Source organism: Diplotaxodon limnothrissa, linkage group LG7, assembly GCF_057381915.1.
Source record: "Diplotaxodon limnothrissa isolate DT_005_m linkage group LG7, D_limnothrissa_male_GT1.1, whole genome shotgun sequence".
Lineage (NCBI taxonomy): Eukaryota > Metazoa > Chordata > Actinopteri > Cichliformes > Cichlidae > Diplotaxodon > Diplotaxodon limnothrissa.
This window is the reverse complement of record NC_140602.1, coordinates 31,024,869-31,046,433: the sequence shown is the minus strand read 5'-3', so window position 1 is coordinate 31,046,433 and position 21,565 is coordinate 31,024,869. Positions and strand designations below refer to the sequence as shown.

At 40.0% G+C, this 21,565-nt stretch overlaps 1 protein-coding gene across 3 annotated transcripts; it reads left to right on the top strand.

Annotated features, from left to right (window-relative positions):
- Window positions 1-14,715: 14,715 nt before the first annotated feature.
- On the top strand, window positions 14,716-21,253 carry LOC146628542 (uncharacterized). 3 transcript variants are annotated; one of them, XR_014906345.1, is made up of 2 exons: window positions 14,716-14,952; window positions 15,080-15,254. XR_014906345.1 is itself a non-coding variant. In XM_085357896.1 (2 exons), exon 2 carries the CDS (start codon window positions 20,056-20,058, stop codon window positions 20,857-20,859), a length of 804 nt encoding a protein of 267 aa, XP_085214022.1. In that variant the 5' UTR covers window positions 14,716-14,952; window positions 19,984-20,055; the 3' UTR covers window positions 20,860-21,253. The 3 variants fall into 3 exon arrangements, 2 of the variants coding, with proteins under 2 accessions (XP_085214022.1, XP_085214023.1); XM_085357896.1 differs by lacking the exon at window positions 15,080-15,254 and adding an exon at window positions 19,984-21,253; XM_085357897.1 differs by lacking the exons at window positions 14,716-14,952; window positions 15,080-15,254 and adding exons at window positions 16,893-16,938; window positions 19,984-21,253.
- The last annotated feature ends 312 nt before the right edge of the window (window positions 21,254-21,565 follow it).

Sequence of the window (21,565 nt, the reverse complement as noted above, 5' to 3'; positions counted from 1 at the left end):
CATATTAATATAATATTAATGCATAATAATGAAAAGTTTATTTCAATTAATGTAATCACCTTGAACATCTGTTATGTAGAAAGTAAGCAGAGGAAAACATTGTACAGATGTGGTCAGAAGATTGCATACTCTAAAAGATTAAGAATAACCCAGGAACCACCAAGGCTGCAAAACCAACAGCTGAGTTAGTAAGTTACACATGAAAGCAGTAGAAAGAAGAACAAAGATAGTCTCTGTCACCAGCTGCATCTGGAGAGGCCCAGCATCCACCTATTGCTTTTCACTGTTCACAGCACTGTTTGTTCCTTATCTATTTCTTCCTTTCTCTAAGATGATGTGGACTTGAAAGAGCAGTTTGTAAGAACTGATCCTGCCACTGAGACAGGTTTCTCAGGTAGGAGGAAAGTAGCTCTGTGCATCTTGACCATGTTTGGCTCCACTCCACAGTGAACTTTATCAAAACTAAATACCGATCCCAGCTCATCAATGAGCACCCCACATGTGTATAAGGATGACCCTGACTCCATTCAAGCCCAGGTTTAAAATGCTGTCAGAATAAGCTAAAGCTCAATTCATTCACTGAGCAGAAAAGTGGGGAGTTGATTAAATATGGAGAGAAATTTGCACCCAAATGTCTGAAACTACACGTAACATATCCCTCACTCACTCACAAAACCTCAAATACGTGTGCACCGGTCACCTGGTACACACAGATCATATCACATGCCCACGTGGGGTTCACACAGATCGACAAGTGCAAGCTATGTTCAAGTCCCAGTGTAAAACTGGGACTTCTGGGCTTCAACTGTGTACCTGTGTCTATTTGTTTTGTTTTGTTTGTTTATTCTTTTTACTTATTTCAAATAAAGGGGACACTTATGCTCCCAGCAAGGTTTTTGAAAGATAAAATTATCAGATTCATGAAGCTAAACTTAATCAACTGTTTGTTAATGATCAGTATTTACACGGGTTTGGATTTATGCATTTGTAAAATAGTCTTGTGTGTTCAGATTGATTCTTATTTCTGTGTGGTTTGAAGCACGCACATGTGAGTCCTCAAAAGTTACACACAAATCATTGTACTCATCTGTAAATATTATTTTACGCTTGTGGATCATGTTGTATGCATTTCCAACACTTTTAAGGCAAATTTCTCTCTTTTTCGACCTCTTTAAATTTTAGTTGAATACCCCTAATATACTGTTTATGCTGTGTTTATATTAGACTCTGCAAAGCTGGTATGAAGGTGGAATTCAGTGAATGAATCTCAGGATCATCATCTAAAAGTCATCTGAATCTCTGCTACACTTGATGTAACCTACCATGAAACCACAGACACTGTGCACCAGTCACACACTGTTCTTTACTTTGAATCCATGACAGTACAGCAAACTAACCTGTTAACCTGCACTAACCTGCAGAGGATGTTCATATAACCTTTAACACAGTTTACCTCCGTTTGTTTAGCAGCAGGTTTCACAATATAAAAAAGCACAATGTCACATTACAGACCCAATGTGTGATTTAAAATCATGAGGACTTACATGTAAGCTTTAAATGAGCAGTCCTTACCTTTAAATATCACCTGCCTGTGAAATACAGCAGCTGGACCTTTAGCTAGCAGCACAGTTTGTGCATTTGTTAAGCTGATAGAAACATTGCGTTTGAAATTACCTGCCACTTAAAAATAGTTTACTCCTTTTATGTTTTTATTGTCTTTATTTTTATCTCATCTTCAGTAGAGCTAGCTAGATGCTGAAGCAACATACAGACACCTGCAGTGTCATGGTCCGGAGTCTGGTGACTCTGTGTTTATGTTTTGTTTTCTTATATTTATATGATTTAGTGGTTTGTCATGGCTTTGTCTTTCGTATTTCTAGTATTCTTAGTTATTCTTTGGTAATTTAAAGATTTTCCAGGCCTTAGGTTTTGTCAGTGTGCCTACCTTGTGTTCCTTGTGTTACATCTAGAGTCCTGGTTTCTATGTTCGTGTATTTCCTTTGACAGTGCCATGCCCCGCGTCAGTGTATTCTGTTTGCTCCCCCTCTGTCTTATCTCGTTTGATTATGTTTAGCTGTGTTCTCTGCCTGTTTGCCATTTCCTCGTTTCCCTCTGTGTACATTTATTGTGTGTGTTCACCTCTGTTCCTCGTCAGATCGTCTGTTTTCTCCTGGGTGTAATGTGTCTCATCCCCGGTGTTTATGTCTCAGGCTCCGCATTCCTGGTGTTCAGGTTTTTGTAACATTTACTAATAATAGTACTACTAATTACTTTCCTCATGTTCTTTTGTTAGTTTATCCCAGTGTAGGTTTTGTTAGTCTAAGTCCCCCTCATGCTCTGCTTTTGTTTCATTTTGTCTTTCACTAAATAAATTCACTCACAGCTACGCTGTCATCAGTGCCTGCACTTTGGTCTGCTTTCTCTTCTCTCCACACGGTTCCCTCGCCAACTGTGACCAAACCAGTTAACCTCTGACTATGGCACACAGTTTTGCCTATTTGGTCTCTTTTCATCAGTCAGTATAACACATAATACATCCTAGATAAGCGGAAGAAAATGGATGGATGGACAACGGGTTTACTTGTAGCACAGAACTATGGAGCCCAGCACAGCACTGCTTAATCCCTTGTGTTTGGAGCTTTTTAATGTTTGAATTATGAACAGGCCAGTGTTTTATCAAAGAATCAACCATTCATTGTTTGTTTAAATATATACTAGTTTTACTGTAGTGTTTAATTGCTTGAAGCAAAATATAATAAAATGAGGGGTTACTCAACAATTCTGCACAGTACTATATTTAAACAAACTGATAAACATCAGACTGAAAAAAAGCAAATTATTTTAATGCTGTTAAAGCTAAACAATCACCAATGGTCAGTATTTGATACCAACTGGAGACCAACACTATTGGTTGCTGCTACAGTTCAATATGAAATAGAATAGATCTTTATTGTCACTGTTACAAGAACAACGAAACACAGTTTGGCATCTCTCCGTTGGCAGCATGTAGATTTACACTCAGATTCTTACAACGTAAGTATCTAGAAAGTAAGATAGTCGTTTTTTATCTTTACAAAAAAAGGTATGTAAGATAAAAAGATATGCAATGTAAGCAGGAAGTGAGGGATTAGTGCATTATAAGGTGCTATGTGAACAGTGGTATTGCACATTCAGTAAGGTTTAGAGCTGCTGGGTTGCTACTATCATAAATACAGTTATATAGCTAGAGGTAGGGGTGTTGGTTGCAATACAGTATAATAAATACGGTTTATAAATACAGTGTAAATGTCCATGAATGTAAACAGCACAGTTAGCCTTCAATCAGGGTGGAAGTAGGGCATGTTTTCACAACCACATCACTTCCTTATTTCTTTCCTTTAATTTGGCTTCATTAATTACTTTAATATTTACTCATTAAACAATGTTTTTGTCATTGTACTATATTTGTCTGCAACTATTCTGCATAGTCATTAAATGTCAAGAATGTCTTCATTCTTGACACTCGATGTTGCTTGGACATAATAGCCTGAGATCATTTATCAGCACAGGTTAAAGTGAGATTTGGTAAGTGGAGGAACCTTAAGATCAGGTGTAGCGGTGCAGCATGGGAACAAGAATCCCCTAGAAATTAGTCATATATAAAAAGTCTCTGCTGAAAGAGCTTTTTTTATATATCAGTCTGCACCTTTTTAACAACAACAATACACCTTTAATGTTTACCTGCATGAACTCTGAAGTGTCATATTAGAAACAAACGGCATCACTGAGAGCACATTCAGTAGTCCTGTTGTGAGTTCATCAGATTTAATGATTTTGTACTGAAGCATTCATTTTACTGATGCATATTCTTTATTGATCTCTGCCACCTGTTCCTCTAATAGTGTTTGACTGCTGTAAGCTGCTCAGCTGATCCACTTTGTGTAGTCAACGTGTGACGCCCCTCCTTTCATGTGAGCGCACTCAGAGCTTGAAGTCGAAACTTTGGTTGGCAAACACAGTTAATAACTGGTTTCCCGAACTATCAGCCGATGTTCAACTAATAGAATTCAGAGAGTGAATCTAATCAGCATCTCCAGCTTAAAGTTAAATTGATGTTTCAGACAGAAAGATGGACAATAGAAAGTGAATAAAAGAAAGTTAAGACAGAAAACATCTGACAAAGAAACACAAACTGTCACCATAATTCAGAAATAATAAAAATAATAAAACTTAATCAAATTAAGTGATGATCAGTGTAACCTGCTGTTGTACAACATGTTACTTCCAGTGGATTCTGTGTGACGTAAAACAGCTACTAAGTGTCATTTGTCATGTTAGCATTTCCACGTTCAGTGATCAAGAAATTAAGAAAATAAAATAATGGATGATGAAACAAATGGTCTTGATGGTAAAAGTCCTGATTTTTAAACATTCAGATGAGGATGTGGGATGGGGATCACATCAACATTTCTGCTATGGATCTCCAGAACAGGCTTATACTGTCATCAATACAGACATACAGATAAATCAAATGAGCAGGTAACTGATGTAGAGAAGCAAGCTTGAAAACAGCTGAAAATAATCCCCATCCCAGTCGGTCCTGATTAAAAGACCAAGTGTGTTTAAATCTGTGCAGGCAGCATTTTATCTTGGAGGGCCAGATTGCCACTGAGACAGGAACACATAACAAACAGCTGGAGTATTAATGTGGTCTTTATCTTACAATATAAAATGCTGTGAGGAGTGTTGTTGTGATTTGGTGTTAATTAAATGAAACCTGGGGATCCAGTTCATGAATATGAATGAACTCAGATCATTTCTATTTCTATCTTATTCAGAGCTGGATCACAAGTGAAGCAAAGTTCGTGCTCATGAATGTTATTTATGAACAAACATGAATATAAAGTACTGCAGCTCAGTGTTGGTGAGGAGTTGAATTCCCACTGATTTAATCACAGATTTTCAGCATTTTGAGTTTTTGGTTCTTGTTTAACTTTCTTGTTTTTATGATGACTTTTACTTTTGTGATGATTTTCTGTTTTTAGCTCAGCTAAGTTTCACCGTTTTGTTTTCCTCTGCAGTTCATCCATGTTTACTATTCGTTTTTTATGTTTTGTTGTCTTCTTGTTCCACTTTCTGTTTATGTTAGTAGCTGCTTTTCTTTTTTTCTGTGTGTGGTTTTATCAGAATCAGAATACTTTATTGATTCCTAGGGGAAATAATTTTTCGTTACAGTGCTCCATTATAAACAAACATTAACAAAGACAGACAATACACTAACTAAGAATAGCACAATATATACAGGCATATATATACATAAAAGCCACTTATTAATAAATAGCTGAAAAAGAACATGTGCAAGAAGGGTGTAGCTGTTGCAGTAACCAGTGTGTTAAGTGGATGCGTTGTACAGGGAGATGGCCACAGGCAGGAAAGATTTCCTGTGTCGTTCAGTGGTGCTTTTCGGTAATCTCAGTCTCTCACTGAACGAGCTCCTGTGACTGACCAACATGTCATGGAGTGGGTGGGAGGTGTTACCCAACATTGTCTTTATCTTGGACAACATCCGTCTCTCCGACACCACCTTGAGGGAGTCCAGTTCTCTCCCCACAACTTTACTGACCTTATGGATCAGTTTATCAAGTCTGTTGGCATCTGCGACCCTCAGCCTGCTCCCCCGGCATGCAACAGCATAGAGGATCGCACTGGCCACAACAGACACATAGAAAATCCTCAGCATTTTCTGGCAGATGTTGAAGGACCTCAGTCGCCTCAAAAAATAGAGAAAAAACTGGCCCTTCCTGTAAAGTGCTGTGGTGTTTTTGGCCCTATCCAGTTTATTGTCAATGTGTACTCCAAGGTATTTATAGTCCTCCACAACGTCAACACTGACCCCCTGGATTGAAACAGGGGTCAAGTGTTTCCTGGTCTTCCTGAAGTCCACGATCAGTTCCTTGGTCTTTGCCACGTTGAGCTGCAGATGATTCTGCTCACACCACGTGACAAAGGAGTCGACCACAGCCCGGTACTCTGTCTCTAACTTCAGCCTGTGTGAGTGTCTGACCTGGGGCCTGTTCTTCGTACCTCGCTAAGTAAGTTAGCTGGATTAGATTGTTGACGATTTCGCGTGATCCTGGATCGTTCGGTTCCCCGAAGCTCATCCGGGACTTGCTGTCATAGCAACAGAGCCGTAAGCGTAAACCTGCTCAGGAGCAGGTTTACTTTATGTAAACAGGATTAGATCGCGGCCACGCAGGTATGTCCGCGTCATTTATACGAAAGCAACAGCGATATTCCACCACTGTTTCACCATAAATAAATAACATCAATGTAACTAAAGATAATGCAGCACCGATCCTTTCATTGATGTCACACAGATACATACAGGTCATTTCCTAAAAAAGGGAAATGTACTATTAACATTCTATTACATGTATGTGATTATTACAGATGTAATTCATATTTCAGAGTAGTAATTGTAAATTACTTCGTGTAATCAAGATGAGAGACCACGGCTATAAAAGCGAAGGTGGATTTGGGAAGCCTGTCGCAGCCATATCCTGTCCGTTTACGCGAGCAACCCATTGCGGAAGGTGCAAGATTGATAAGGAGAGTCCTCAGAATTCAGCGTATATTGCGGGACAGACAGGATCCTTTAGCTCAGCGCGACAGTGTGCTCATTGAGAGATATCGATTTTCCCGTGAGGGTATTATTCACTTAACCAACTTGTTGACGAGGGGGTGCAGGACCACCACCTGTCTTTTTTTCCTCTGCCCTTTTCTTGGTTGCTGTTATGAACAAACTAAGAGTATTACAGGCCAGTATTACCTTGCCAAGAGACGAAAAGCAATCTAAGAGATAAATATTACCATTCTGTAGAATACTCCTGTATTCCACTTTTACTTGTTCCCATGTTCTTGTGGGTCCTGTTGTGGCTCTAATGTGAAAGGGGATATAATATAACATATTATAATATAATATAATGCCATATGATATTGGACAATATAGTGTCATATGATAGATCTACCCTACCGCCTACTGGTGTTGGCCAGAGGGGCCGATGGCGCGATATGGCAGCTGTTGCTACAACCGTAGCTGCCTCCACCAGTGTGTGAATGTGGGAGTGAATGAATAGTGGTATCGTACAGCGCTTTGGGTGCCTTGGAAAGCGCTATATAAACCCAATCCATTATTATTATTATTATTAAATTACCTACGAGTTTGATTTGTCAGCAACTTTCTGCCAGCCCTCTCTCCTTGCTTTTGCAGCCTTTGCAGTGTTCTCTTGCGTTTTAATTAAACTCTGAAACTCCTGAAATCCCTCACTCATGAGGTATTTTCCGGCTCTGCTGCCGGAAAATACCGAGCACGCCCCTTCGACATTTTCGCCGACCAATCAGCGGGTTGCCGATCAACGTTTCTACTATCGATGCGTAGCCCCTTTTACGACACCCAGTGATGTCACATTACTGCGTCCAGCTGTACTAATCGTCAACAGCAGGTGTGTTCGGGGAACCGGATTAGCGAGCTCACGGTTAGCGCGATGATTTGGTCTTGGATGTGTCATTTGATCTTGGATGTAGTAAGCGACGTACGAAGAACAGGCCCCTGGCCTCATTATTTTTCTCTGCTGTTAATTATTTGTATCTGTTGTTGAATGTTCTCACCTCCATCTCATCTTCAATCAGTCCTCTGTATATCTCTATAGCTCTCAGCACCTTCCCGTATTCATTGGTGTCTGTTTAATTCACCAGTAGTGTTATCCTGTTTTTCTGCTCTTTAGTTTTTTTCAGTTGAAATTCAGCTCCTGGTGTGTTTTTCTGTATGTTTCTGGACTCCAGTCTTTGTTTCATTTTGTACTTTGGGTTTGGATGTTTTTCTTTGGCCAAATAAAGATACTTCCCATCAGCTACATTGTTCTCCTACATTTTGATTCTCTTCAAACCCCTCTCCATGCTTCTTTTGTTTTATTGTGATCTACAATAAAAACAGTCCTGTGAGGACAGATGCACACACAAAAATATTCATGATTAAACCGAGTGCAGTGCATTAACTATGCACAGTGCAGTATGTATGCTGATTGCAATGGTAAATGAAATAATTTGATGATAATAAAAATTATAAAAAATATATAATGAAATAATAATACAAAATGCCCTCAAAATGTCCTCAATACCCATAATGATAATAATAGCAATAACACTAATAACATAAAATAACAACATAGTAGTCTCATTACAAAGTAAAAGTAGCAATTAATAATAAATAAATAATAACCACAACCTCATATAAATATCATGTAAGTACAATTGTTAAGAGAAAATACCGAAAGTTTTTGTGTGTGCATGTGCGTAGTTATGCAGTTGTCTAGTAGGTATAGTCAGATTTAGAAATATGTAACAACTTCTGTGATTTCCAGGTAACAAGAATCATTTTCTTGGAGTTAGTTAGAGAGACAAGGAGGGGATTTATGTATTTGTTTGGGAGATTTTCAACTTCAGTGACTGCCCAGCAAACAAAGGGTTGGTAAAGCAGGGACTTACTAATATCCAGAATAGGTTAGCAGGTGTGCAGGTCCATGTGGCATTAAAATAGTTGTCAGTGCTACTCAAGGTGCAATATGCAGTTGGGTGCCTCTAAACCCATTTAAATGTATAAAGTATCAAGTCTGTGAATAACTGTGAATGATATTGTGGCGGGTTTTAATCTAGAAGTCAGAGCCGTGAGAGAAGGCCAGATCTTTTCCACATTGCGGTACTGGAATTGCCGTTGTCATTTCCGAGATACACATTAATATTTATAGTCTGGATACTCGATATGTTCCTTGTATTAGTATTTTTTATGGATTCATTTAATAATCTAGGTCAGTGGTTCTCCAACTATGGTACATGTACCACTGGTGGTATCTGGGCACCCTGTATTGGTACATGGGAAATCTCCATAATGATTTTTAAGATTAAATAATATACTGTAGCATGTTGAGGAATCTTTAGAACCAAGGATCAAAACAGAGGTTTCAAAAGGTCACAAAATCATCAAAGTTGGGATGCTGTTTAATATGTAATTAAGAACAGAACACAAGTATTCATAATTCTCATAAACCTATATTTTATTCATAATAGAACATAAAAAAAATGTGAAATGTTTAAACTGAGAAATAAAGGGTAATTTTAAATATGATGCCTACAAAACTGAAATTTAATTGATTTTGTTGTCGTGGTCCTGAGTCTGACAACTCAGTGTTTTGTGTTTCTTAATAATATTTAATGTTCTTGTTTATTATGATTATGTATTCTGTTAAGATTTGCCATTTGTTAGGTTTCTGTTCGGTGCCTGCCCTGGTCCCACTTCTCTGTGTTCCGTCTGTCTGTCCATGATGTTATTATGTCCACTCATGACGCTGTGTCTGTCCTGGATTTAATGTAAATATAATATGGCCAATATTATATGTATTGTCAGATTATTATGATATATATTACAGGATATATTACAGCAGTGAGCCTGAACTCTGTGTCAAAGATTCAAGTTGCAGTTATTTATATTTCCTGTCACATTAAATCTTCACTCAAAGACAAGTATCTTTGACAGTGTATATATAGATGTATTATACATAAGAGACAAACATTGTTCGTTTAATATGTTGGCATTATTACATTTGGCTCAATGCTTACATACATGTGTAAAAAGCTAATGTACGAGCTGTGATAACTGTTTCTGATAAAATGAAGAGTAGACTGATATATGAAATATTCCTTTATTGGGTGAGAAAATCAGACCCTGTCATAACTGCTTTAAGTCATACAGAATAGATATCAGAGCCTTAAACCGGCTGACATCTGCTAAATGGGTCAAACTGGGCAGAAAGTATCCAAACACATAACATCCTTATAGAATATGATGTAACACTATAGATCAACTTACCTCAGAATATATAAAGCATATAAACAATTACAGCAATATGATGCAACAAACACAGCAGTGCTACTAATCCAAAATACTCAAAGCTTCATAGAACTGAAACAAACATTTATTTTTAGTTCCATTCTGCTGCTGATACATACTTTAGGTTTCTGAACATTAAACTTGTTGCTGCCTTTCATAGTGTGTAACTTGAAGGCCCTGAGTACTTTCTCCCACACTGAAAACACTGGAATGATAAAATTATTTGAACATTACCTAATAAGACTGATTCAGGACAGACAATTAGTTATTTTAAACTTTTCTAGCAGTCCTTCACAAACAGGGAACAGTCTGTCTATTCTCTCCATCTGTCAGCTGCTGGCTCTTCCTCCTCCTCTTCCTCACACACTGCTGAGTTTGTCCTGGTGGATCATCAGGGGTGCAAAGCCTCACAGATGATGTGCAGCAGTGGGTCCCTCAGTCTGTCCTCACTCTGGACACTTGCAGTTGTCACACATAGAAATCAAATGTGTGATAAGCTGCAGGATTCAAACACAAGTGTAACTTATAAACACATGTTCATACTTTTATTACACAATCAGAGAGAAAGAAAAAGAGAGAGAGTGCAGGACAGACAGACAGGTGTCTCAGGTGTACACACTGCTGCAAACAGGAGGATTTAGTGTTTGTGTTATTACGAGTGCTAAACAAGAAGAGTTCCCAGATGGTACAGTGGACACATGCGTGACTCCTGTGATTAAAGCATCTTTCTTTCAGCTTAACGAGTGAACCGTCAGCTCGTTCAAACACACGTTAAAGTCCGTTTGGCTCGACACCACCGAACAGAGGCAGCAATATAACATAGCTAACATTAACAGTGCAGTGAATCCTGCTTGTGCCGTGATATTCAGGACTGCAAACCGAGCAGCATCACTGACTTTCAGCTTGTTGTGTTTGTGGACATTGTGGTGGCAGATTTCTTTTCTCATGTATCAATCACATATTTAATCATATCACATTAGTTATAGTAATATCACGTTCTCACTTTACTATAGTAAGAGCACTCCTGTCACTAGTTTACATGCATGTGTTATGTTAACACAGTGAGGCAATTGTAATGGGAGACGTTAAACAGATAGTGGGACTCCTTCTGCTTATCAGGGATGTAAATCCTTAGGTGACGGCCAAGCAGAAAACAAGGTCATAATTCTCTCTGTGAAGGATAAGGTATAGCGCCCCCCCACTTCAAATCAAGCTCACTGGGTGTGTTGTTAAAATTTCCATAACAATATATTACTGACTTTAATTATCCATAAAATTCTCACATTGTCTTTAAGATTAAGTTCAACTATTGAACGGCGTATATTTTAAAGTAAAGGCTTTAAAATCAAGTAAACGCTGAAAGTACAAACATCACTAATGTCACATAACTTTGCCGACATGTGGCCAACAGTAATGTTTTAATGTTCTTCATTATTAAACATTCGCACATAAATAAGTGACATAATATTCAGTACTTACTTTTGAAAGTTTACTCTTCGGCCGCCTCGCTTCAGCCGCCCGACGTTTTTTCCCAAAAAAATATCTACACCCACCGCCGCGCTATGAATTGTGGGATATATGGGACCATGAAGTCTACACGGACCCAGACTTCAAATTTGGGGAAATGAACTGCGCATTTGTTGACCGCATTTGGAGTACACTTCGAATTAGGATACCCCTCGTCGCATCGCTGCGATGTAATCCGTCTACAAATGCGCACTACGAAGCGTGCGGTCGCTGGATTGGGATTAGTGATGGCAAATTTGATTCTTTTTACTGAATCGAGTTTGAATGAGTCACTCACCAAAGTGAATCGGGTTTTTTGAGTCATTTGAGTCCCTGAGTCAGTTGCCCAGACAGTGCAAAAAATGTAGATTTTCACTCAAACTTAATTTGTTTCTCTTTTCATGTAAATCCTACTGCTAAGATGAGTGATTGAAAAAGAAAAACAACTATTTTTATAGAGCAAAAAAGAGCAAAAAAAGATTTCTAAAGGGAACATTTATTTTATTTATTTGATTTTATTACTATTTTCCTCAAATGTGTCAAATATATATTTTCTCATCTCAATGTCCACTGAGCTGTGGGCGGTAATGTGCCTTAACATTGGTTGCCAACCAAGAAGAAGAAGAAGCTGTGAGCCAGGATGGGAGAGGGTGAGTGACTCCTGAGTGATTCGTTCATATTACTATTCACCACAGGAAAGGAGGGGGTGAGTGAGTAGCTGTGTCCCAAAACGTAGGCTGCATCCTCCGGAGGCCGCATTTGAAGACCGATTACGTCACAGCCAGGCAACGAAGGCTGTCCCAATTCGTCGACTCCTTCAAATGCGGCCGACAAATGCATCCTTCATTTCCCCGAATTTGAAGGATGGGTCGGGTGTGTCTTTCGTGGCCCACCATATCCCAGAATTCATAGCGCGACCCGGCCAATTCCAGTTTCCAACAATGGCGGCCGCTAGTAAGTTTTAATATTATGTGACACACTGTAATGTGTGGTCACATTATGTGATTTAATTTTTGTATATTGTATAAGCTTTTAGGTGTAGTTTTGTTAAGGAAGGGCCTTAATCTTGTGATTTTTGTTGGAGATCCAACATGTGGTGTGATCCCTAGTTACGCCACAAGGGGGCACTTCCGCCCCAGTGAGATGGTTTAGTGTGACGCTACTGCTCGTCTTCAGATCTGGCAGAAGCGAGAGAGGAAACACACTACATGTGTTCCAGATCAACTGGCGTTTAGATCAACTGGCGTTGGTCGGACAGATGTGTGGCAGTCTTGCGTTTCAGTAGCTCCTACCGACAAACCAGCAAAAAAACGCCAAATGTGTCATCTGTGACACTTGTGAGGTTGTCTCAAACACACTCCGTCAGTCTTGATGCTGTTGAACAACAAAATGTTTAAAATGTGGCGAGTTTACCTGGTGATATCCTCATGCGCGACGCGATCGCGAAAACAGCAAACAAGTAACACCACGCCGATGTTGTTCACAGGACAGCAAGAGTAAACGATCGGGAGACCCTTGTCGTCGTTATCGTTCCCCTCGCACGGTTTATTTCTCCGAATTCAGCGTTTTTGCTCCACAACTAAAGCGAGCCGTTTACTTTGTGCACTAACATGGAGTCGAGTCAACCAGCGCCACCTCTGGCCAAGTGCCACAGCCTACAGCCAGATCAACCTGTGACACATCTGCACCACGTTTGATTTCGTTTCTTGCACAACACATTTGTACCTTTCAATTGTGTCTGTCTGTGAATCATGCAAATAAACCTTTGAAATGAATGAAATGATATCATATATTCCTTATTGGCCTACATTTGTACAAAATTCCAAATTATATACACAAAGTCATAGAAATCACCACTCCAATTGGTCATCATGATTTTGATATTCTCTTTTCCCATAACAATGAAATACACCTTGGACAAATATGACACATCGATATTTCATTAGTGTCGTCACATCACATCCTGTAAGCATCATCTGCCTGTGTCCTTTCCCTGGAAATTAATATTTCCAGCCAATATAGGCAATCCATCAACATGGCTGGAGAGTTGGTAGTTATATATAAAGTCAGTGACTCAGGTGTGTCGCTTGGTTTGTCATCTGTTTGTGAGACTGGAGGAGACGCAATCTTTTGTTTTAAATCTTAGTTAGGAAGATTCCTGTTTTAAAACAAGCACGTATTGTGAGAAATGCAAGAAGTACATCTGCAGAAAGTACACAGTTACATTCTGTCCATCATGTGGACAAAATTGAAAATGTTGAGGATTGAAAAACTGAGAACGTTGGGCAAGTTCAAAAGAAATGTGTTTGTAAGAACGAAAAACCAAATTGTTCCTAAAATAGTTATGGAAAGTCTAACTGTTGTATGTCTGTGTTCTACATGTTTATCTAATGGGAAATAAAGTTGCTATTGTTCCATTGCAGTTTTTGAACAATTCTGAGTGGATTTACACAGTACGGATCTAAATGACCCGCAACAAAATCAATGTCATTTTTTTGTTCTTCAACATAATACAAGGGTTCATTTCCAAAACTTGCCTATGATCTTCAATTTGTAGCAGATCCACTATCACACAGCAGCTAGAGCAGTTTCAAATGGAGGTCAGTCCACTGCTGCCATCTGTGGCCAAATAGCATAGCCCACTACTAGATTAACTTGTGACACATCTTCACCTGCTGCTATGATCACATTGAGTAGAGGCTGAGTGGCTGCACTTACCCCTGGTACATCCAAATCTACCCACAAACATGTTGAAAGATGCAATGGCAGCAATGTGGATTGTCAACACTAAAAACAATCAGTAAGCAAAGACAACAGGGATCACTTTTTACTGTTTATTTAGCACCCACAACATTTGTAGTCGCCTTCTGCACAGGGAAAGTCCACACACACTGTGTGGTACCACTTTCCACAGAAGGTGCATTCAGTCTGCAAGATTGAATGAGATTGTCAGGGTCATTGTCTGACTGTTTATTACTAATCGCCTGCTGTACATTCACAGTAACTGCCATCTCCTTACAAATGTTTATTAGATTAACCACACTTATACAGACTGTATATAACAACCAACTCTAAAATGTTTTTTCTCAGAGAAAAGACACAGACAGACTACGCTAACGACATGTGATGTTACAACACTAGTGAAATATTGGTGTCATTTCATTCTTTTCAAAGGTTTATTTGCATGACGCACAAACAGACACAACTGAAAGGTACAAATGTGTTGTGCAAGAAACGAAATCAAACGTGGTGCAGATGTGTCACAGGTTGATCTGGCTGTAGGCTGTGGCACTTGGCCAGAGGTGGCGCTGGTTGACTCGACTCCATGTTAGTGCACAAAGTAAACTGCTCGCTTTAGTTGTGAAGCAAAAACGCTGAAACCGGAGAAATAAACCGTGCGAGGGGAACGATAACGACGACAACAGTCTCCCGATCGTTTACTCTTGCTGTCCTGTGAACAACATCGGCGTGGTGTTAATTGTTTGCTGTTTTCGCGATCGCGTCGCGCATGAGGATATCACCAGGTAAACTCGCCACATTTTAAACATTTTGTTGTTCAACAGCATCAAGACTGACGGAGTGTGTTTGAGATAACCTCACAAGTGTCACAGGTGACACATTTGCCGTTTTTTTTTGCTGGTTTGTCGGTAGTAGCTACTGAAACGCAAGACTGCCACACATCTGTTCGACCAACGCCAGTTGATCTAAACGCCAGTTGATCTGGAACACCTGTCGTCCATCTCATGATTTATCTGTTTTTTTCAGGTTAGTAAGTAATAAGGCCACACATGTGGTCCACATAATTTACATGCCAAATAAGGGTAAAACCTGACCAGCAGTTTGTTTTGCTGGGATCTGTATTCGTCTGTTTTGCTCATTGAAATGTGTTACGATCGAGAGTAGGAGCTAGCTTAGCTCGCCACATCCTAGAGTAGCTGTTAGCTTTGTTGTTTTCTAAACTTAAGGCACCCTCTTGTAGCAAAAGTACACCACGGCTCCTGTATATTTGAGTTAATGTGTTCGCAGAGACAGTTTGATATGTTGTCACTGTTATTGTCTAAAGTTAGTGTAATAACCTATAATAATTCTGATCGCTCTGCAATGTTGATGTGGAGATTTCCACTACACAGATACGCCATTAGTATATGGTACAGTACTGGAATGTTTGCTTTATCAAACGATGTGTGAAAAAAGTGTGATTTATAGCTCTTAGTAACAAACAACAGAGATGACTGTTTAGATTTTTGTTTATACTATTACTATACTATTTTAGTTTATTCTGATTTCGGGCTTTGGGAATGTGAGACAGAGATGCTAAGAAGTTTTTGCAACCTGTTGTGAACACATGAATGTGTTTAAATAAAGATCTGGCAGAAGCGAGAGAGGAAACACACTACCTGTCGTCCATCTCATGATTTATCTGTTTTTTTCAGAACCAGACATAATCTGTCAGCCGCCCTCTTGCTTGGGGTGTGTTACAATTACTCTAATTAATCTTTCTGGGTCAAACTTTCAACATATTTTCAGGCAAGAAAGTAGCTGTTGAAACTTTAAATATCTGCTCGGTTTATCAAGACCGCATATTTTCAAAAGTGCTTCGACGTTTTCGGAAACGTCTGTTACCCTCCCGCTCGATAGGTAGCCGGGGGTTTCCATGGTCACTCGACCCGGCGAGAGCAGCGGACTCCCGGCTTCATTGTTTTCAGACCCCTGCAGGTTAAACATGATATATAAGTCACTCGGATAACTTAAAAATGTAAATGTTTGGCTTTTTTCAGTGTTTGTTTTGTTCCAGAGTAAATAAGTTTGCCTGAGATCAGAAGTTGTTAGCTTAGATAAGATTAAATAAAGCTTTATTAATCCATCGGGTGGGTCAGCTCTAGTCTGCGTCTGCCCCTGCTCATTGTCGCGTCGTCCCTCACACTTCACTGTGTGTTCTATTTGCGAACTTGCCTGCCTGTTAGTTTTTCTTTCCCAGTTTGGCTAGTGTTCTGTTCTGTCTGCTACCCCTCAATAAAGCTGGATATTTTGAATCCACTTTGCCTACATGAGTCCAGCTCTTGGGTCCGCCATTCCTGCCTACCTTCACACAGCCATGACATTTTTTTCCCCATTACATCTTCCTTGCATCCATCCAGCCATTTCTTCTTATTTAATTAAGGTTTGTCAGGAGATGAAATTAAACTGTAATTTTTCTTAATGTGTTAAAGTTTGACATTTTTGGTTATAATTCTAAGCTGCTTTATTATTTCTGTTGTCTGGGAACAGTTTGTTCATGTTTTACAGTAAAAACATACCATCTGTATGACAATGCTTTATGAATAAAGTTAAACAACCAAAAAAACAAGTTAAATAACCTCTTCCTGAAACCAGTGAGGGCGGGTGTGTCTTAATAAGGAAGTTTGAGTCACTGCCATTTTGAAGCGTGAGTCATCAGAAGGACACAGCACTGCAGGTCAAAGGAGGACTCTAACCCTCAGATAAACTCTGCATTGAGCGGGAAAGTGAAGGTGAAACTTTAAAAAGTTTTAATTTTAAATTATTTTTCATGAAGTTTTTTTCAGAGACTGAAGATTCTTTCAGGTCAGGTTGCTTCATGCTTTCTCATTCTTTCTGTTTCCGTGTGTAAGCATATGTGCTGCTATTTGTCTACATGGCAGTGTAGAGTTCATGCACATACCTACATGCGCACACACGTTTGAATTATTTGCTTATATGGCTGGTTCAGTCTGTTCTCATTTCTATGTCATCGTTTAGTGCTGTTTTATTAAAGCAGCTGGTGTGGCTCATTTATGCATAGGTTTCTTTTAGTATTTAAGCCTTGTACACCAGATTATGGCATCATTGTGAGTGATCAGTAATTCTCAGTTCTAAATCTGGTAACAGGCCATTGTGTTGTGAACTTTAATTACTTAACTTAGATTTTATTGCCCAAATGTAACCAGTGGAAACGCACATAGAAAAGTCTGAGTGGGATGAAAACCATGTTTTCCAGGCAGGTAACACTGAAAATGATCCCACTTCCATCCAATCAGTCTGCTAATGCAAGTGTAGTTGGCCAGGTTACTCTCCCCGCTCTGTTACTACTATGCCTTCTCCAGGTCATGATATCTCACAGCTACAACAGCAGCAGCTACAGGTAGGCTGCATGTCTGTCGTCATCTGGTTCTGTTGGCTTAAACGATAAGAGATTTAGAAAGTTACCCAGTAGCTGGCAACACTGTTTATAGTGTAACCAGCTACTCATTTCCAGCAGACACAGAGTAAGTAGTGATCCTTCTATCAGCAATTTTGAAACAGAGTCCTGTCCTGTGTTTGTGGTGAGTGGATATGTTATTCTTATTGAATGCTAATTGTTAAATGTAAGCTAATGCAATTGTTTTATCTTGGTAAATGGACTGATTCTTATATAGCACTTTTCTTCTCTCCCAGTAGGGCTGTTCGATATAACGATATATATCGGATGACGATATAAAAACGTCTATCGTTTCATTTTACGCTATCGTTTGTTTCGTGGTGTCGCAAAATAAACTGTTTACGGCAATATTTGTTCATCGTTTTGATGGTCACTGTAGTGGCTATATTAATTTCTTAAAGTTCTCTCTTTGTCTTATATTTAATATAACCACACTACGGACGGACAAGCGCCTGATTTTATGCGTTGTCGTTAGAAACAGTGACGGTAACACCTTCGCGTGTCCGCTTGCTTATGTTCCACATAAACCTTTCATAATAAAGCTCAAGATCCTTGTGGTATTGCAAGAAATTAGTTGGTTATATAAATATATGAGTATGCATAATAGTTATTATTCATAGATACCTACATCCTCGATTCCACTCGAACAGGCCAAACAGCGTGCAAAAAGCGGTCTTGGGCTTATCCTGCTCAGAAACTGGCACCTGGTTGTACCCGCTGGCCAGGTCGATGGTAGAAAACCAGCGTGCGCCAGCAAGGGCATCCAGACTTTCCTCGATGCGAGGTAAAGGGAAGGAGTCCTTCCTCGTTTTGCTATTCAGCAAACAGTAGTCAACGCACAGACGGAGACTTCCATCCTTCTTGCGGACCAACACAATGGGAGAGGCATAAGGACTGCTACTCTACCTGGGCCTCCAATAGCTGATTGATATGGGCCCTGACAGCCTCATAATCAGAAGGAGGAATTCGCCTGTATCTCTGCCGGACGGGTGCGTCATCAAGCAGAGGTATGTCGTGCGAAATGAGGTTTGTGCAGCCCAAGTCTCCCTCATGAGTGGAGAAAACAGAGCGGTACTTCTGCAAAAGTAACCGTACCTCATGTTGCTCTGACTCAGCGAGAGCTGACAGGTCAATTGCATCCACCATGTCTTGAGCAGGGCTGCTGGTTGGGAAACTGTGACGGGAAAAGAGTGTTCCTCGCTAACACCAGCAGGGAGGCTAACAACCGTAGCTTGGCTTATTACTCCCAAACGGTTCCGCGGGTGGAGAACAGCTTCAGCTGTCCCCACATTGGTGACTGGGATGTAGGCAACGCCCTTATCCACCTGGACCAAACATGGAGAGGCCAGCAACCCAACTGGCAACCCGGACTCAGAAGGCTCAAAAAGCACAGCCTGACCTGACAACTGCTGAGAACAGGTGTTAGCCACCAGCTGCATAACGCCACCAGGTATCCGCACGGCCCGCGGGCCCTGTACCTTGACGGTACCGGCAGGGTCCTCCGAGGCTTGGGCTGCAGACTGGTGACACTGATGTAAGGCCTCAAAAACTGGTCTCGGTGCCTGTGACACAGAAGGAGAATTAAACAAGGAGCCACCGAAAGCCCCAAACAGCTTGATAACAGCTGTTATCAAGCCCGAAAGCTTGATAACAGCGGCGAATTACATTCATTCCTAAAATACCAGGGACAGAGGGCGTGGCACCAGGAGGGTCCTTCACTATAAGGACATACACCAGGGTCATTTTTGACAACACAAGGGTTAAGAATGTATAACCTGCAGAGGCCACCATTGTTGCTGTATGTCCTCTGGGAAGAGCTGCTGTCTACCCTGCATGGTTTTCCATGCAGCGTTTTGCTTAGTGTTTCACTTCTGCTGGATTGCCTAATACTGAACTGTTTGTTTGTAAAGTTGCCTGGCTTCAGCAGCTTAGTATGGGACCTTTGCCTGGAGTTGTCCTGGGGACCGGGTAGGTTTTGCTTTCGGTTTTCATTTCATTGTGTTCAGCTATTCCCTTCATGGAGCAGTTGTTGAGCCAGACACAATTGTGGATCTAACTGCGGCTACCCGGCTCAGTTGGCAGCCTGATTATGTTAAAAAACTGCAACTGGAAAGTTGGAGAAGTGACATCTTTCACATAAAATGGTGATGAAGGAGCCCTCTAATGAACAACATTAGCCATTTATTGTAATTTATCCTGAACTGCCTCATGCCTTTTGACACCAACATCATGTCACAGATTTCTCATTAAAACACTTCTGGTGGTGCATTTCCTTGTTAGCCCCATAAAACTGGTGAAAGCCTTACTGGTTAACCTACAGTCTCACTGTAAAATAATGCATCTCTGTTTGTGTCCACAGAGTCTCCATGACCACAGTTTGATTTACAATCCAAAGCAAAAGTTTAGAGGGCAAGTTGGTCATCTGACGAAAATGGCTTCTGGACCAAAAAGAAGACACAGCAAACAGCTGCCTCCTAATCTGTCTGAATTAATGGACAAACTTACTGAAGAAGCAGCTTTATTCATCCAGCAGTTTAGCACCAGTGAACCAAGGATGAGAGAAATTGTAGAAGAGTTTCTGAGGATTTCAAATAAAATAAAAGACATGCAGTGGAAAATGGACACAGTGAGAAACGTGGGAGCTGTTACTGGAGGAGCAGCAGTAGCAGCAGCTGTAGTCATTGGAGCCTCAATCGTTGCAGCTCCGTTCACTGGTGGGATGAGTTTACCATTTGGAGCTGCTGCTATAGGCCAAGTTTTTGCTGCTGGTGGAGTTGCTGTTGTTGCAGCCAATATAAGAAAAATGATGTCAGAGAGTGGAAGTGCAAAGAAAGTAGAAGAACTGGGGAAAGAATTCATGGCGATTGTGGAACCAATGAAGAAGAACCTGGAAGAAATAAAGATGACGTGTGAAAAGTTGGAGGAAAAATCAGCAGAAGCTCAGGCTGAAAACTCTCTGACTGATGTGGAGGAGCTTCAGAGGTGTCTTAGACAAGTGTCTGAACTTAAAGAGAAAAGTGCAGGAGTTTTGACTGAATCTGTATCAGTGCTGTATGCGATCAATCAGCTACTGATTCTCATTGTCAGCATCTTCAGGGTGACTGCAACCCCTGAAAACGATAAAAGGTTAGAAGAGGCCATTATCCAGTCAGCTGATCAGAGTCAAAAGGTTGTTAATGAGTTATATGAGATGAGAAATGAACTCGGTGACTTCACAGAAAAGACGAGAGAATAGAAACCACCCTGTGAACCAGTTCAGACTAACAAATAAAATTTTAAGAATAAAGGATCACCAGACTGTGATCTGGACTGTATGAAGGACTCATGTAGTTTGAGCCTGAGCTTCCTCATGACCTCCGTTAGCAGACTGGATGTTGTTGTATATCCATGTAAAGCTGGTCCACAGCCTCTCCACTGATCTGCAAACATTTATTTGACTGTTTTTACTCCACATTTAACCTGAATTAAGAGATTCTCACTGATTTTCTTTTGTTCTCACTGGAAAAGCTGTGTTCTTGTGTCATCACTAATTAAAAGCCTTCAGAGACAAACACATGAGACATGACAAAGCATTTTTTTTTCTGTTCAGTTCAACCACAGACTTAACAAAATAAAACAAAACAAACTGTCAGCCAAATTCTGTACTTTATATTTTTAATGTTTTTTCTACTTACTGTTTTTAATTTAGGGGTAGAATCATGTTTTATTCATGCATTACTTTCAGTTTTAAAAACTATCATGTTCAGCTCAATGCAAAAGGGAACATGAGAAGGAGTTCTCATGTTCTTGACTTTCATTGTCAAAGGATGTGCTTTGATTGGAAAATGTGTGTTTCTTTTAAATGCATGTATTACAGAGAACATTTGGGATCATCAGGTGACTGGACTACCTGCAATTCATCACCAGTTTAACCATGTGAAAATGACTTTAATTACTTCACT

What these genes read in the sequence shown, in the direction of transcription:
- LOC146628542 (XM_085357896.1), top strand. Translation starts at nt 20,056, where the DNA reads ATGGCTTCTGGACCAAAAAGAAGACACAGCAAACAGCTGCCTCCTAAT.